Source organism: Uloborus diversus, chromosome 8 (genome assembly GCF_026930045.1).
Source record: "Uloborus diversus isolate 005 chromosome 8, Udiv.v.3.1, whole genome shotgun sequence".
In the NCBI taxonomy this organism is placed as follows: domain Eukaryota; kingdom Metazoa; phylum Arthropoda; class Arachnida; order Araneae; family Uloboridae; genus Uloborus; species Uloborus diversus.
The window spans coordinates 28,887,886-28,906,892 of NC_072738.1; the positions used below are offsets into that span (position 1 = coordinate 28,887,886).

The 19,007-nt window shown below is 35.8% G+C and overlaps 3 protein-coding genes across 3 annotated transcripts in view; all 3 read right to left on the reverse strand.

Annotated features, from left to right (window-relative positions):
- LOC129227674 (acetylcholine receptor subunit alpha-like 1) overlaps positions 1-9,873 on the reverse strand; it is a 30,939-nt gene extending 21,066 nt beyond the window's left edge. Inside the window, exons 1-3 of the mRNA XM_054862266.1 lie at positions 9,761-9,873; positions 8,281-8,461; positions 6,545-7,005 (exon numbers count right to left, since the gene is read on the reverse strand). Of these exons, the coding sequence (XP_054718241.1) occupies positions 6,545-7,005; positions 8,281-8,433 (614 nt within the window). The 5' untranslated portion in view covers positions 8,434-8,461; positions 9,761-9,873. The remainder of the gene's footprint in view (positions 1-6,544; positions 7,006-8,280; positions 8,462-9,760) is intronic.
- LOC129227990 (uncharacterized) lies at positions 9,757-16,797 on the reverse strand. Its single transcript, XM_054862616.1, has 4 exons — positions 16,683-16,797; positions 14,507-14,946; positions 13,153-13,197; positions 9,757-9,870 (listed from the first exon to the last, which is right to left on the reverse strand). Exons 1-4 carry the CDS (start codon positions 16,795-16,797, stop codon positions 9,757-9,759), a joined length of 714 nt encoding a protein of 237 aa, XP_054718591.1.
- Positions 16,798-17,076: 279 nt separating this feature from the next.
- On the reverse strand, positions 17,077-18,387 carry LOC129227991 (uncharacterized). Its single transcript, XM_054862617.1, has one exon. It carries the CDS (start codon positions 18,385-18,387, stop codon positions 17,077-17,079), a length of 1,311 nt encoding a protein of 436 aa, XP_054718592.1.
- Positions 18,388-19,007: the final 620 nt, after the last annotated feature.

A 19,007-nucleotide genomic window follows, 5' to 3' on the forward strand; every position in this document is an offset into this window, starting at 1 on the left:
ATACACTAAAAAAATCCGAAACGTTACTGATTATATCTGTGGAACGTTTCGGGATTTCACACGTGTTTATCCACATTCTAAAAAAAATCAAGTATCTTTGTCGAAAAGTGTCCTCAATTTCTACAAGTTGCACGAATGCAGATTTCTCACAGTTGTGAAAAATATTTTTAGCTCCCAGATTAAAGATTAACTGAGACTATTTCATAATGTGCATCGCCTTTGCTTGATTACGGCTTGCCCAGATTGACTACGCTCCCAATGAGAGCGAATGAGTCTCTGGAGTGCACAGCTTTGGAAGATTTGCCGAAAAGTTGGATTGATGTTGCTTGTTACTTTTTCGTAATTCTGTCTTGACTGTTGCCACGATTTCAATGCGTTTGGAGTTTTCGTTGCAAAGCATGTAGGTGCCAAGCTTATTGATTAAACTGACCTAAATTTCTCTGAAGGTTCGAGAGACGTGACTGGCTTTAACAAAGGAAATTACTGATTTCTTCAGAAAGATTTCAGTATAATTTCAGGAAGGTGACTGAATTTTATCAGGTTATATTTCTGGTTTTTTTTTTTTTTTTTTTTGCAAGATTAGCTACTTACAGAAATTGGGCACATCAACTGTCATTATTTTAAAGGAACGTTTCTGAATTGTTTGTACAGTGGATAGATAGTTCTGGAGTCGTTAAGATCTGAAAAGTGTTTTTTTTTTTTTTTTTTCTGTTTCCGAAGAAAAGTTTAGTAACCTTGCATATTTGAATATGTCAGCCGAAGTTGTTATTAAGCATCAAATCCGAAAGCTCAGCGATTATCCTATTGCTTGCGAATATCTTAATCCTAAGTTTAGTTATAAATATTTTTCGGAAAGAGAGAGGGAAAAACAGTCGCTTTATTAGCCACGAAATATGTTTTAGTGAGTTTTATTTCCATATCTATCGTTTTATTTGTATTTGTATCTTTTTTTTTTTTTTTTTTTTTTTTTGTCATTTGGCTTGTCATTTTTCTAGTTTATCGTGAAAACTGTAAGAAGAAAACGTGAAACTTATTAAGTAAACCTAACACATCAAACGTAAAAATTTTGTTGCTAAAAAATTAATAATAATAATAATAAAACATTGCTTAAATGGTTTAATATTGTGAAATGATAGAAGAATTTTTGAATTTTTCAGCAAATGTTTGAACATGTTTTCACCATTTATTGAAAATACACAGGCTTGAAACAAATAAAAGACTTTGTCCCAGATGTAGAAACAAACTAAGTTGAACGCTGCACAGCAAGGGAAGCACGTTGAACCAATCTCCTAAACCGAACCATTGTTCTTTTCAAAACAAAAAAAAGCAGTTGATGTTACTACAAAAAGCAAATTTGTTTGTTGCTGATCTTTTGGAGTTTTCGGGAAAAATATATTTCCCCCAGATGATTTCAAATGTGAGGTTTTAAGATAAAAATGTGAGCTAATGATCGTAGGAGAAAACTGCTTATGAATTGAAAGCAGGGGAGAAAGATTTGGTTAGAGTTGGCTTGACGTTCAATGCTTTATGCAGTGGTGGTAAAAAAAATGCATCACCCGCGCCGCAAAGGAGAGAAATATCATGCCAACTCCTTTCTAATACTTAAAGAGAAAAAGAATTATTGTTTTAATGTCACAAAAGTTTTAATTTTGAAAATGATGAACATTATCTGGGTCCGGTGAGCTAGCGAATAGTGTCTTTGTTTACTAAGTCTACACTTTTAAATGATTGAAAGACACTATTACATTTCATTTGGGCAACGTATCTGAAATTAAATTTAAGTCTATACTTTTATCCAGCATTTGCAATCTTTGCTGTGGCAAGAGCTGGTAAGTGGGGATCATTTTTACTCATAGGTACAGTGGTGGTAAAAAAATTGCATCACCCGCGCCGCAAAGGAGAGGAATATCAACCCGACTGCATTCAACACACAGTCAAGCATCCCGCATCCCAGATGAATTTGGAATGTATTTCTGATCAGGGAGTTGGTGGACTTCACTTTATACAATTAACACTAAACGCTCAGGTGTATATTGGCATTTAGGAGGAGAAATTGCTTCCTACTATCCGGGATCACTTCACTTCAGTTCCAAACGTCATTTTACAGGATGATTCTGCTCCGTGCCTTAGGACAAAACTGGTAAGTAACAATTTAAAAAACCTTTATCCTGCCATTAGACTTAAATTGACATGGGGTTAAGTCATTGTTTTTTTTTATAAACTCACGCGCAGGTTCAGAAATGGAAAAATGAGCATGGGGTCAGCAGTTTGCCTAGCCCCGGAAACACACTCCCGATCTACATAAACAATTATCAGATTCCTGCTATTAAATGTTTATTTCATAAGCTTTGCAGAGTTTCACACACATTCATCGTTAATCGGTCGACCGAAATTTCGCACATAATCCCATAGTTGTGAAAATTCGAGTGTGATGCAATTTTTTTACCAGCACTGTAGTCAAATAGTTGGATTTCGAGCTCAAACGAAAACGTCGATGATTTTCTATATAAACAATTTTTCCCGTACTCCGGGAAAATTCTTAATTAACTCTTCTCTTACCTGTCAATTATTTAATATTATAATTAAAAATTATTTAAACATAAAATTTTGCAAAACAACTAAGAGTTCCTGGCAAAACTGGTTACGGAATTACTGGCAGATTTTGGGTAAGACATTACAACGACCAGCGCACGCAGAACTTTCTTGTAATTGGTCATAACAGTTACAGTTAACTTGTGTACATGTATCAAATTTGCAGGGTTTGAAATCATTCAATCGTCGAAATGCGTGGGCGTGGTGACCTAATCGATATGGCATAGGGCTTATGGCCTGAGAGTCCCGGATTCGACCCTGCCCGGATCAAAGATCGACCGTCTTTATTAATGGCGAATGGGGGACGTTCTATTTGCTCGTAGTCACAAAGTCCCCGAAATGAATCGGTATCTTTGTGGTTGGTAAACAAGGAATTAACGGCTTCTAGTTTGGTTTTAAATTATCGGTGGTGCTATCTGAGTTAAATCGACTTCCACTTAAATTGGTCGATTAACGGAAGCGGTATCTTTCTGCCTCAAATTTAGTAGCATCGCTAATTGGGCTCGGGTATCCGAGTGGTGTCCCTCCCTGGGTCCGAGTGGTCCAAGAACAATAACAACAATATATTGCATCGCAATAAATCATTGAAAAAACTAATATAGAACTGTATAAATGTGCACTCTGCATAAAAAACTTAGAATACCGGAAAAAATATATAATCGTTTACCATTTAATTAAATGTAGGTTCGTTCCAGATTAATAAAAATAACGCTTCAATTTCATTTCACATGTAAAACCATTGCTGGCTGAAATCTTGCTGAAAAGCATGAATATTTGCAATGTGATATGTACGATTCTTTTCTACATTAACAATAACCATGCTTAAATAAAGGATCTGTTAAATGCAGAATTTTTTAAGTTTATGCATTAGTTTACGAAGAAACCAGTCTCAGTTTTCATAATTCATATTTAGACAATTTTATCTTTATTCCTTGCATGAAAGGCACAAGTAAAGTTTCGCAGGTACGTATTCATTATTTTACACTGTGATTTAAATAATTGTGTTTTCGAAAAATGCTTTTATCTATTGCATTGCAAGCAAAAGATACAAACTGCAGAAGCAAAAGATTAAATTTTTGATTGTATATTAAGTAATGTAAAAACGGGCAATTCCTTTGTAACAGACGTACCACTGTTCGCACCAAAACACCTCCAAAAGACTCCAAATATGTGAGATTCTTGTTTCATTGCGTAAACTAACAGACGTATCAGTGATCGCAAGAAACAATTTCCAAAGACTCCAAATCATTGAGAAAGAATAGATGGAGAGAGTGCAACCCTACTATCCTGATTCGGCAACAGTACCATGTGACTTGGGGAGCAATTTCGAGTTGACCGTAACCGCTGAAGAAGTTTTCATTAGCTGAAGCCATGCATGAAAACAACCTTTAACTGTAGAAGGGAAATATTCGATTTATAGTAATAGTGCAGTATTCTAGCATTGTAAACTGTGAGGAAAAAGCCACACCAGGAGGTCCAGTAACTTTTCTCTAGCATGTACGAATGTTTTTTACTTCTAAATAAAGAAAAAATAACATTTATATGCGTTCAACGAGTAGATATTCCACAGTTGCCTATAATTTTTAAATTTTTGTACTTATTTTACATATAAAAGTTATAAAACATCGTATATCTTGAGTGCAAACAACATTTTAGTTCCATAAAAACACTTTTTACTTAACTAGTAATTATTTTAACCGCTCTTAAGCATTTTGTGTACATTTGCTTTGTTGGCGAGAATCTTCTCGCCAAGCTCCTGTGAACAGCAAATGAGCAAGAATAAAGATTTGCTTTATGCTTCAATTTAAATACTAGTATGCCTGCGTATGAAATCATTTCAAAACACTGATTACAATACATATGAATCCATAAATTTTCAGTCAATAACAGAACACTTTAAACTATTTGTAAATGCCCGTCATTTCAAAGAATAAACATCAAAATACATGAAAATGCAATTACATTATATTTTAAAATCCGGAAAGAAGTGGGGAGAGGGAGTTTGAATGATTGGCCTGTATTTGTATCCGTTATTTATTCATTTATTTATTTATTATGCGGAAAGGAGTTGGAGCCAGAGTTGCTCTGATTTGTAGCCCCGATTTCATAATAAGTGCCGTCGCGTCGTCTGAATAATATTTAATGCCAAAAGAGCGATTGCGTGCCAAAACGCAACAACTTCCCAGCCAAACAAGTCTTCTGACCTGGGAAACATTTTGTCCCAAGCTTATTTCACTGAGACATTTGCTATTGCTCCCTCCATTAGTATTCCTTCTCAATGCTCCAAATATGTCTGATCCTTGTTTAAATGCATAAACAGTTGTCGCACAAAACACCTTGCAAAAACTGCGAATAAGTCAGATCATTGTTTCATTGCATAAACTTTATGAAAAAGGAACTCTACTTCCCTGTAATGCAATTAAATTATAAAGATTTCCTGAAAAAAAGTTAAAAATACATTGGTGTGCTCAGTAATACACTGTAAAAAAATTCCGAAACGTTACTGATTATTTCCGTGGAACGTTTCGGGATTTCAGAGGTTTTCACCTATTGCCCGCAAAATGAAGTATCTTAGCAAAAAAGTTTCCCGAATTGCTAAAAGATGCATGAAAGCAGACTTTGCACTGGTGTGAAAAATATTTTTGCTATCAGTTTTAAGATTGACTGAGCGTGTTTATTGAGTGTATCGTCTTTAGTTTGATTACGGCCCAGCCGGATTGACTAAGCTCCCAATGGAAGCAAATAAGTCGATTGGATAGCTGCAGTTTTGCGAGGCAGGAATTGCAGGCAATGGATATGCTTGGTTCTTGCTTGCAGTTTTCGCGTAGCTTTGGCCATGGTTGCGCAAATACTTCTGGAGCTTTCTTGGTAAATCAGGAAGGTTCTAATCAATTACATTACACCTATTTAATTGTTCAAAAATATTCACGACTGGCTTTAACAGCAGAGATTTCCAATATTTCAGAAAGGTTACTGACTTTTATTGGAAAACGTTCCTGGTTTTTGAAAGATATGTTACTAGTTGAAATTGGACACATCAGCTGCCTATTATTTTCCAGGAACGTTTCTGAATCGTTTTTACAGCGTAGACGTATCTGAAGAGATACTCCCGTATACGAGCCTGAAGTTTTTTTATTTTTTTTTTTTAATTGCTTTTGGAAATATTCTAAAGTTAATTGCACTATATTGAAGTAGAGTCCATATTCTTCAAAGTTCATACATTGAAACATGGAACTAATGTGTTTGGCGTCTTAGTAGGCTGAATTTTTTGGTAGGTTGAATTTATTGATGAGTTTATTAAAATGAAATTGACCGAATGCAAAATATTCGTTGTACACTCTAGGCACTTAGAGCCATAATTATTCAAGTGCACGTTACACTGCTCAAAACAATTAGGGGAGCACGGAGCAATCACACAAAAGTGAAGAAAACGTTGTGAGGCAGCCTTGCAAAGGCATAAAAGGGAATATACCTGATTATTAAGATGCGATGCAGCAAAAAAGAAGCAGAAAACATTTGACTAGGAACTTTACTCCTCTAGAACAGTGAAACGAACATGAAGTTATGTATCTCCAACATCGTCTGGTACAGTTCTTTGAGTTTGCCCCGATTCCAGTCCGCCGATAAACGTCAAGCCATGGAACCCGGTAAGTTAGTGTCGTGGCATTTTTCAATCGAAAAAAAAAAAAAAAGGAACGGTTGAATTTTACCGCTCAGTGAAAAAATGAGCTTCTATCAAATCGCGATTTCTGCATTTGTATCCTTTTTCTACTTTTCGACGACAGAAACGTTGATTTGCTTCCAAAGTTTACTTTTTATTCTCATGTTTTCTGAAAACATTGAGGCCTTATTGGAAGTTAGTTTCCGGAAAAACATTTTTCTCAATTTATTGAAACCATGTGTTTCTAATTTTTTTGAACAGTGTATATAAAATGAAAAATTTTCACATTACCTGAAATTCACGTTGAGTACTGCAATCGTGACAAACACGGAAAAGGACACCAGTATCATCGTGAAGAGCAGGTACTTTCCCAGCAGGGGCACTGTCAGGGATGTAGGTGGAATGATTTCGGACAGCAGTAGAAAGAACACTCCCAGGGACAGCACGATGGATATGGACAGGCTGACCTTTTCGCCCGAATGGGAGGGCAGGTAGAAGACTAACACTGACAAGAACGATATGAAGACGCAGGGGATGATGAGGTTGACGGTGTAGAAGAGGGTCTTCCTCCTCAAGGTGATGTTGAAGGTGATGTCGGGGTAAGGCTCCTCGCAACAGCTGTAGAATTTTTCAGTTCGAACTGCTGGAACCGCCATGATGTCCCACTCCACGCTAAGGTAGAATTCGCTTAGGTCAATTCCCATAGGGATCTTGTTAGAGTCAGCTGTCTGGTATTTGTGCTTGAGATCAACCTGAAATGTTTGAGCATAGAAGTATAGAATGGTTGTGCCACTAGTATTTCGGATCAGAACAACTATTATAATGAGGATGTAAGCTATCTACCTCATTAGTTACCTAGTTACTCAATAGTTAGCGCTGCTTTAACTGTATATAAGGTAAAAATGAGTTCATTGTTGCCATCTATTGAAAAACTAGATAACTAAAACGCCTATACCTAACTTTTCATACAGATTACGTCTATTACAAGAACGCAATGCCTGCACAGTGAGCTGGGTTTTACTGGTTGTATGTTTAGTAATTTTTCAATTAATTTTATTGAGTTACTGTAATTGATTGACTTCATGCGTCTCAAACATGTTATATAATCATGTAATAAAAATATTTTTTCCAGATATTTAAAGTAAGTTAAGATCAATGATGCTTCGAAAAGTTAGTAAAAATTGCACTTCAAAATTTTAGAAAAATTTTATTTTGAGAAAAACAAAAGTTCTGTGAAAAAAATTTGAATACGGTAAAAAAATTTATGGATTTTTTTGTTCGTAAAATGTTTGAAAATGAAAAATTGTAAACAAACATAATGTATTACCACTAACTTTTCTTAATACGCACTCTCTGTAACAAGTGCTTTAATAACTAAAACTGCGGCTAAATTGACCTATTCAACTGTTAACCTCATCTTGATAGACGGGGCACTATCCAAATGATAGGTATAGGTACGCGGGGAACTTAGGTGTAGAGTAGTGTAATGCAAACAACAGGAGATTACAAAGAACCAACAATAAGTTTTCCACACTATTTCAAATGATTTTCGGAGACGGCATACAGGGTGTTTATTAAGCCTTACATTGATACACAAAATTTCACTTAAAAATATAATAAATAAAAACTACTTCAGATTTTAACGTTATTACTTTTCCATTTTTATCCTAGACTCAAAAAGTTTTGTACACAACGTCAACACGTGCGCACTTTTAGAAGATGCAGTTTTTTTTTTCTTTTCTTTTTCAAAAAGGGAGGGGGGTTCTATAAAAGAACCAAGTTTAACATTTTACATAGGAAGTTTTGAATCCTGTTCGGGGTCCCTATGATCGTGATCCCCCCCCCCCCACACACACACAATTGCGATGTTTGTGATGTGGTAAATCCGCTGTTTCTGACTGAACGAAATTGATGGACTCGTGAAATTTATCGAAGGAGAAACCATATGCCATATTACCGGCAACTCCATAATGTACGCACTCCCTCTAGATATAAATTGTGCTTCTTGTTTAAAATTAAATACATACTGTGTATCCATCGTATGTCCAGGAACCAAATTTCATGAAACAGGTTTGCTCGTCAAATGGGAAGTATTCCACGTCAATGCCGCAGGAGCTTTTGTAAATCGCTGGAGGCTTCCAAATGACTTGACCGTCAAAATGTAGAATTGCTTTAGTCATTATGGTTACTTCATAGTTTCCATCAGCGCTGAAAAGAAAAAAAAATTCGATATTAGCAGACGTCGATATGCAATATTCTAAAGTGTCAATCACTGTAAAAGCGATTCAGAAACGTTTCTGGAAAATAATAGGCAGCTGTTGTGCCCATTTTCAGCTAGTAATATATCTCGCAAAAACCAGGAAAGTTTTCCCCTTAAACTGAATAACCTACTTGAAATTATCCTGAAACCTTCACGTTTAGAGCCAGTCGTGCCTCTAGAATTCAAAGGAATCTGAGGTAGGAATAACATAACAGCTCCAGAAGCAGTATTAAGCCAGAATTGCACTTCTTGCAAGGCTCGGTAGTCCAAAGACTTATTCACTCTCCCTTGGGAGCTTAATCAGTCAGGACGAGCCGTAACTAAATGAAATTAAAGTCGATACACCTTATAAATACTCTCAGTTAATCTTTAAACTGGGATCTACAAATATTTTTTACAACAGAGAGGAGTCTGCGTTCCTGCAACTTGCAGCCATTCAGGAAACTTTTTGACAATGATACTTGATATTTCCAGGAAGTGGATGAAAACCATTAAAATCAGGAAACGTAACACGGAAGTATTCAGTAACGTGTCTGAAATTTTTTAGTGATTTTTAACATCCATTAGCAATATTAGTGAACATCGATATGCGTTATGTTACGCGTCGATTTTTAAAATTCTCAAATACTGACTTATAATGACTTACGATTTGCAACATGTTTGCGCGGGGATTGAGGTCTCAATAAACTACTTACTATTATTAGAGTGACTTTTGAAAAAAAGAAGTAACTTTTGGAGGAAAGAAGGGAGAGTTGGTCACATAGCAGCCGTCACTCTTGTTTACTGTACAATAACGGGATTGGCAATATGATTTAAAAGGCAAGTGCTTTCTAGGAAAGGGTTTAAACCAGATAATTCCTTTTGCTTTATCTTTTTTTCAATGAGTTTAATTTCACGGAACATTGCACACAACTAATCAAGGTCTCTATGGCAGTTGTTTCAGAAAATGGAATAAATGAATGACAAGCAGAGAGCAGTTGGCGACACGAAAGCGTGTTAAGTAAATTAGGAAGAACAGAGGATCATCGAAGAAGCTCCACCACAAAGATTTTCCACTAGCAATTGCTGCTAACGCATCATTAATAAATTACACCCTCGATAAACAAGGTAAGAACATTTGAAATTCAAATTTAATAAAAGTAATTAGACAGCATTAAAGAAAAATCAGACAGTTTTTGAATAATTTTTAAAACTACTGATAGATGAAACGAGTTGGATTTTTTTGTGGATTAGAAACTGTTTCTTACTTATTGTAGAGCACTATATCTGGAAGCCAGATTTGCTCAGCAGGCACGTGAAGCTTCGAAACTCCTCCGTATTCCTCCGGCTCCCAGCGAAGTTTATAGTCGTTCCATTCCTGAAAAATACCAAATCATAACTAAGATTACTTCATAAACCAATTTTTAATTTTTTTAAATTATTTTATTTTTTAAAAACCTTTTTTAAATTAGTAGCATTTGAACATAGGATTCATTGACTATAGTGCTCATAGATAGTGCACTCAGCACTAACATATGAAGAAGGAGTAAAATGAAAAAATGCAACAAGGCAAAATACAAAAGGTAAACGATAAAAATGTAAAATATAACAGGTAAAAAATGAAGAGAAATTTAAAATGTAAAATTGAAAAATTGAAAAATTGTAAAAATATAAAATGCAAAAAGATAAAATGTTAAATTAAAAAATTGTAAAAACATAAAACGCTAAAGGATGAAATGTAAAATGTCAAATTGAAAAATTGTAAAAATATAAAATGCAAAGAAATAACATATAAAATATAAAATTTAAAATTGTAAAAATACAAAATGCAAAGGGATAAAATGTAGAAAAAAAAATTTGAATTTTGACACCTTGAATTCAAATAATGTTTTTCGCAATCACGAGTGTGTGTATGTAGGCGTGTGTGTTTGTGTTTGGGGGGTATGTGTGTTTGTGTGTAGGGGGTATGTGTATGTATGTGTAGGCATGTGTGTTTGTGTCTGTGTGCAGGCATGAATGTGTGGGTAGTTGTGTGTATGTGTGTAGGTGTCTGTATGTATGCGTGTGTGTATGTGTTTGTGTATGTGTGTGTAGGTGTATGTGTGTGTAGTGTGCGTGTGTGTGTGTATGTGTGCGTGTGTGTGTAGTTGTGTGTGTATGTGTTTGTGTATGTGTGTATGTGTATGTGTGCGTAGTGTGCGTGTGTGTGTATGTGTGCGTGTGTGTGTGTAGTTGTGTATGTATGCGTGTGTGTGTAGGACATGGATGCAACCTGGAGACGGCTTTCGCTATAGGAGCAGCATCGTGAGGAGCCGGTCGACGGTGATGGTGCGGAGGGTGGCGGTGGGAAAATAAAATGATAGGACGCCAAAAACTGTCAAATGAAAGCAATAAGCAATTGTGATTGCTCAAAAAGTAAGAAACTAAGATGGTCAATCAGTCTTTGAGTCCTTGTAGACTTCCAGTACCTGCCTTATATGTGTTTTAACAAAGTATCTTAACTGAATATTATGTAGTTGGATCGGTACAATTTTTAGTTAAGTATTACAATTTAGAAACAAATTGCTAACTTGATTACATCAAGTCCTTTACAATAAAGTTCTTCTTTTCCATTATAAAATGATAGATACCAGGATTTCAAAGAAATGGAAAAGTTTTATAACATTCACGTGAACACAAAAAGTAATCGGAATGAGAAAGAGTAAGTAGCATCGCAATATAACAGAATTTTATTTTTCTTTTAAACAAGAGAAAAAATGTTTTAAAACTGGGCGTTAGAACGAGCAGCTATCGTTTAGATACTCAAATGGAAAGAATAAGCACTTGTAAAATATTATACGAGAAGCCATTTAAATTTCCCACATTTAAGAGCAGGTGATCTCTCTTTTGCAAGACTTTCAATCAACACTGCGATGTCGGATTAAATTTTGGAGTCATGGAGTTGGAGTCGGGAATCTCAGGTTTTAAAATGCCAAGATTTGAAGTTCAAGTCAGTCACTTTTCCGCCGTGTCTAGGGGCCATTAATTAATTACGTAAGGGCCCCGAGGGAGAGGGTGGTTGTAAAAATTTCAACATACCCTTACTTGGGGGGAGGGGGGTCCAAACCCATTCTTACGTAATATTTTTAAGTCGATATTTTACATTAGAAACCACGCAGTGAAGTGGTTTGGAGGATAAAAGACTTATTAGGATGAGCTATTTTTTATTTGTTTTACAAAGAATGAATGGTGTAAAATAAAATGAAAAAATCGCACTATGTATGGCATGTTTTATTTTTAATTAGTATCGCATCATATACAAAAAAAAAAAATTTCGAAAAAAACAGTTAGTCTAGATTTAAACTTTTTAGTAAATATTTCTTGATACAATGAGGTTTAAGTTAATTATAGTGTAATTAATAACGATTCCAGTGATACAAGATTCGTGGATTTTACTTATTTTATTATTTTCGAAAACGAAATGTAATCTTACGTAAGAATAGCACGGGGGGGGGGGGTGAAAAATCTTATGCACCCTTACATGGGGGGAAAGGGGTCAAAAATTGCGAAAATCATCTTAACGTAATTAATGAATGGCCCCTACAACTCTGCTCGGGGTAAACAGTCAGAGTTACACGGATTTTTGGGAAAAGGAGCAGGAGTCAAAGGCTCTAAAATTTCAGAAGTTGAAGACGACGCAAGAGTCGGTTATTTTTTTCTTCCGACACCACTGCTATGCTTTTAAAGAAACTGCCACCGAGTTCAGTGATAAATAAATTTACATCATACAGTGTTGGTAAAAAAAAATTGCATCACCCTCGCATTTTCACAACAATGGGATTGTGTGAGAAGTTTTGGTCGACCGATTAACGATGAATGTAGGTGACATTCTGCAAAACTTCTAAAATAAACATTTAACAGCAGGAATCCGACAATTGTTTACGCAGATCGGGGCTGTTTCCGTGCCCAGGCAAACTGCTGATCCCATACTCATTTTTCTGTTTCTGTACCTGCGCGTGAGTTTAGAGAAAAAATATTACTCAACCCCATGTCAATTTAAGTCTAACGGCAAGATAAAAGTTTTTAAATTGTTGCTCACCAGTTTTGCCCTATGGCACGGAGCAGAATCATCCTGGAAAATGACGTTTGGAACTGAAGTAAAGTGATTCTGGATCGTAGGAAGCGATTTCTCCTCCAAAATGTCAATATACACCTGAGCGTTTACTGTTCCTTGCACGAAGTGAAGCCCACCAACTCCTTGATCAGAAATACAGCCCCAAATCATCTGGGATACGGGATGCTTGACTGTGTGTTGAATGCAGTCGGGATGATATTCCTCTCCTTTGCGGCGCGGGTGATGCAATATTTTTAACCACCACTGTACCTATGATTGAAAATAATCCCCACTTACCAGCTCTTGCCATTGAAAAGATTGCTAAGTAAATGCTGGATAAAAGTATAGACTTAAATTTAAATTTCAGAAACGCTACCCAAACGAAATGTAATAGTGTATTTCAATCATTTAAAACTGTAGACTTACTAAACAAAGCAAGTATTCGCTAGCTTACCGGACCCAGATAATGTAAATATTTTTCAAAATTAAAACTTTCGTGACACTAAAACAATAATTCTTTTTCTCTTTAAGTATTAGAAAGGGACAAATAGAAGTAAAAATGCTTACCTGTTCAACCCATACATTTGTAGTCATTATTTGATTCTTGATGTTCTGGGGGAAAAAAATTAGTATGAATATCATTTTTCTTATGTAATATATCATAAAAAACTATAGCAACAGCAGAAAGTAACATAAAGTTTGTTTAAATTAATTTTAACGTGACGCGCTAAAATGGTAAGTTTCATTAACAAAAAGAAAAAAAAAATTTTTTTTCTTTAGCATTTCGTATTGTTGTTTGGGATCTTTTAAAAACACATTACAGATCATGTATGTTTTTTGCAATGTATCAAAAAAATCATCACCCTGAGCCAATAGCGCAGACAAAACTTATCTTCTAATTGGTAATATTCGCTTAACAGTCCTTACACGCGTATAGAATACCATACCAGGATTGGCAACGTGGCTTAATACTATTACTTTTAAAGGATTATCCTTTCTTTGCTGTTCTCTTACACCAACTCGCAATAGTTTTTATTCTTTTAAATATTTCAAACTATATTATTTGAGTTTAATTTCCTTCCTAAAATAACTTCCTTCTTTTACTTAAGAAAAAATAAAAACAAATAAATAAATAAAATTCAGAAAAATAATTTACAACGTGGGTGCTAAAGTGTTCCTAGGACGTACTTGGCTAAAAATAGGAAAGTTTCTCGCTAAAAGTTTGTAACTTTCCTGAAATTTACCGGGAATGTTTCTGATAATTTAGAAAAGTTTCCCTGCTTAGAAAACTTAGATAAGTTCACAGTAATAACTTAGTGTTACGTTCTGGTTCGAAATGAATATACTTGCAAAACACAATGTGGACTGTATAAAAGTTAAATCAACACACTTTATTAGTCGGAGCCACTACTCCTAATTAACTTCTAATAATATATATGAAGCCACTACTTCAAAATAAACAACGCATGAAGCCACTACTTCATTAGATGCAAAAACACTTTTGCAAGAAGAAAAAAGAAAGAACACAACAATTATCAAAACTGTTGCCATAGAAAACAATTAAAAAATTAAACTTTTTACGAGGTAACATTTTTTGGAGGAAGTACCAAACATACCGCTCCCCTTGAAATCTCATTAGATTTCAACATATTTTTTTTTAATGCAATAATTTTTTTTAGAAATAATAAATGGCAACAACTGAATTACAAACTACAACAAGAAAATTTAAATAAATAAATAGTTAAGTTGAAATTGGAAGTAAATAAACCTTATTTATGCCTCTTTTAAAATGTACGTATTTAGTATACACAGTCACTACTCGGACGCTTCCATCAGTTCCGGGAAAAAGTTCAACAATCCGACCAAGAGTCCACTCTAGTGGCGCGGCATTTTCTCTGTGAACTAGAACAATGTCCCCAACCTTCAAATTTGGCTGCTCCTTCCACCACTTGGAGCGAGGTTGAAGAGTATGAAGATAATCTCTTGACCAGTGGTTCCAGAAATCCAGGCGAAGTCTCTGAATGAGCTTCCATCTCTCAGAGAGAGAAGAAGCTCTAGATGAAGTACTTGGCTCAGGAAATTGGTGAATGGGACCCCCAACAAGAAAATGAGCTGGAGTCAGGGCACTGAGGTCAGATGGGTCGGATGATAATGCTGTAAGAGGTCTGGAGTTGAGGCAGGCCTCTATTTGAAGAAGGAGCGTGTAAAACTCCTCAAAGTTGAGAAGCGCAGAACCGGACACTTTCACTAGCAATTGTTTAGTACTTTTAATAGCAGCTTCCCACAGTCCTCCGAAATGAGGTGCATATGGAGGAATGAAAGACCATTCTATTCCTTTCATTGAACTGAAATCTTGCACTTCTGCTTCACGGCACAATTGGTATAACCTTTTAAGAACTCTTGAAGTTCCCTTGAAATTTGATCCATTATCTGATAGTATTTTACTTGGACATCCTCTTCTGGATATAAATCTGCGCAATGTTGCTAGAAATGCAGCAGTCGATAATTCTGAGACAAGTTCTAGGTGTACTGCCTTGGTTGCTGAACAAATGAAAAGACAAATGTAAGACTTAAACTTGGTAACTGATCTTTTATGAGCACATTTTGTGTAAAAGGGTCCAGCAAAATCAATTCCAACAATTTCAAAGGGACGAGTTTGCTCTATTCTTGACGCCGGAAGATCTCCCATAACTTGAGGAGCCGATTTCAAACTCAACTTGAAGCACTTGAAGCATTTCTTAAGTTGTTTTCTAACAACTGATCTACCATCAACAAACCAGAATTTTTGTCTTATTAAAGACAACGTTTGCTGCGGTCCAGCATGGATATAAGTTGCGTGATAGTAATCTATGACCTTCTCTGTAAAGCTATGATTTTTCGGTAACAGTATGGGATGCTTTTGATCGTACGATAAGGATTGATGTTTGGAAAGTCTGCCTCCTACACGAAGAATGCCGTCAGAGTCAAGAAACACATTTAGAGGAAGCAATTTACTATTACGCGGTAATGGCATTCCTTTAGTTAGCAATTTTCTCTCGGACGTGAACTCATTTTCTTGAATTGTTCGCACCACACAAAGCACTGAGTTATGAAGTTCTTTGGATGTCAAACAACCAGAGATTTTGGTACGACTGGAACAGCTATTGTTCAAATATCTCAAAACCCATGCACAAACACGTATCAATTTTGTAAACGAAGATATTTTTGCCACGAATTCAGGAACAAATTTTAATTTAGATGCGCACGTGATGATTTTTTGCTTCTCTCTACAGCACATTCAGGAAGAGAATATGTCTCTGTAACGTCTAATGGTATGAAACTACTCATAGGTTGACTTAACCAGTTTGGACCTCGTAACCACATGTCATTGCTGATTAATTGAGACGGAAGTAAACCTCTGGTTCCTAGATCCGATGGATTTTCAGTTCCACGGACGTGAAACCACTTGACTGATGGGATGGTTGTCTGAATTTTAGACACTCTGTTTGCAACAAATGCTTGCCATTTATATGGTTCAGTTGCAAGCCATGCGAGAGTTATTTTGGAATCAGTCCATGCTACAGTATTCTGAACTGGAACTTGAATATTTTTCAAAACAGCAGCTAACAAATCAGCTAGCAACAATGCTGAGCACAGTTCCAAACGAGGCAGAGACTGAGTTTTCAACGGTGCTACCCTTGTTTTCGCAGTAAGCAAAGACACACGAAAATCCGAATTCGGTAATAAACGTCTCTCATAAATTGCTGCACAGTACGCTTTTTCTGAAGCATCACAAAATGCGTGCAACTCTATATCTGCATGCGAAGAAGTTAGAACTAATCTTGGAATTTTCATTTGTTCAAGGAGATGCAGTTCTTCACAAAATGATATCCAATTCCTATTTAATTCTTCGGGAATGATTTGATCCCAAGAAAGCTTATACTTCCACAATTCTTGAAGTAACACTTTCATAAACACTACACAAGGGGAAAGCAATCCCAAAGGATCAAATACACGGGAAATCTCAGACAGTATTTCCGTCTTGGAGTATTCTAGCTTTTGTTTCACAGACTCAATGCTAAAACTAAAATAATCAGCTTTTGGACACCACTGGATACCAAGAGCCTTAACTTCAGTTTCTAAGTTTGCAGCCTCTTCTTCATCTAGGAATTCTTTAATCACGTTGGTGTTATTAGATTTAAACTTACGAAGATTAAATCCTCCCTTTGCCATCATAGTCTTTAACTGCTTCACAAGCTCAGATGCTTCTTCTTCCGATGACGCACCACTTAAAAGGTCATCAACGTAAAAATGATTCAATGTAGCGTTTGAAGTAAGGGGATAGCTATCCTTCTCGTCAAAGGCAAGCTGATGTATTTTTCTCGTGGAGAGAAATGGCGCACTTGCAGTTCCATACGTTACCGTGAGCAATCTGTATTCTTTTACCGGTTCTTCTAAATTACTTCTCCACAAAATTCTCTGCCAATCTACGTCTTCAGGATGTACCCTTATTTATCGAAACATTTTCTCCACATCGGCACAGACTGCAACTGGAAATGTTCTGAATCGAAGTAGAATGGGATACAATTCCAACTGCAAGCGTGGGCCCACCATCAATAGATCATTTAGGGAGCATCCTGATGATGATTTGGACGATGCATCAAACACCACCCTCAATTTCGTTGTTGTACTAGACTCTCTCAAAACTGGAAAATGAGGAATGTAATATGCTTCACTCTTTGCATAATCAGTTTCGGGAACTGGTTCCATGTGTTTCAGTTCAAGATATTCCTTCATAAAATCCTGGTACTGTTTATATTTTGCCGGGTTTGAGCTTAAGGAACGTTCAACTGCATTCAACCTGCGTAAAGCATGCTGTCTAGATTCACCTAATTCTGTTGGAGAGGTGTGGAAAGGCAATTTTACTATGTATTTTCCATCTTCAGCCCTAGAATGAGTATTTTTGAAATGTTCCTCACAAGCCTTCTCAGCACTTGATAGAAAACTAACAAATGGCACCGAGTCCAACTCCCAAAACTTAGAAATAAGTTCATTAGTATCAATATCTATATTATTTAACACAAGTGGAACATTATCCCTAAATAAATTGACAGATCCTGAAATGATCCAGCCAAAAGAAGAACGAACTGCTGAGGGATAACCATGACCTCTGTTGCTAATTTCACCTTTTAACACTTGAAGGAAAATATCTATACCAAGCAAAATGTCAATTCGAGTTGACTTATGAAAAGAGGGGTCTGTGAGTACTAGATCCTTGAAGGCTTCTTGAATTCTAACATCAATTGATGTGTGCGGTAGATTTCCCACAATTTTATTCATTACAAATGCTGAACTTTTAAGCTTTGGCTTAGAATCGAAATGCGGAGAAAACTCCAAGTCTACAAGACCATTAGTACGAGCGGCAGTAGCGCCAAGGCATGACACCGCTATGTTTGCCTTTTTTCTACCTAATCCAAGTCGATTAACACAATCTTCAGTAATAAAATTAGCTTGACTACCAGGGTCTAATAAGGCACGACATAACTGAAACCTCCCAGAAGAATCTAAAGCCTTGATAAGAACTGTACATAGTAATACTTCTTTATTTTCACCTCTAGATACTCTTTCTTCCACTTGAAGAGAAGTAGTACCTGTGTAGATGCTAGGAAGTTCACCGGAAAGCCTAGCGTTATTTTTACTTTCATCAGAATTGCACATTTTTCCTGGAGTAAAAGATTCAGCTTCAATAGAGAGGGTACTAGAGATTTGTTTATTGTCCGAATTCACTGCACTCATACCTTTATCACCCCTATCAATATGCATTATAGAATTATGCGATTTTCCGCACTCTTTGCATTTTTGAGGACATTTACAGAATTTTAACAGGTGAGAGGAAGAAAGACAACAAAAACACAGATTATTAAACTTGACAAAATTAATTCTTTACTGAACAGGCACATTTTTAAATTTAAAACATTTCACCAATGCATGATTACCTTTACAAAATGTACAATCTACTTTTGCTTCAGTCAACAAAGATGTGACTTTGCAATTAGAATTTTTCTTTTCGTTAAAAGAATTTTTACTGTTCTGTAAAGTACGAGCTTGTACACGAAGAAATGAGAATAATTGCTCCAAGGTACCTAATTCATCTTTTTTTTAATTCCCGTTCCCACCAACTTCTCGTATTTTTGTCAAGTTTTTCAACTAATGCGTAAACAACCATAACTTCAGCAAATTCTTCAACTTTATGACCTATAACAGCCAAAGAGCTCACAAATTCATTAGCTGAATCAATTAAATTAAGAATTGCCTGAGGCGATTCATTAATTCTTTGTAAATTAAACAATTTTCTAATAAGTGCATTTACTAGTTCTCGCTTATCAGAAAACCTATCTTCAAGTAGTTGCCAAGCAACCGAATAGTTTGCATTTAAAATCGGC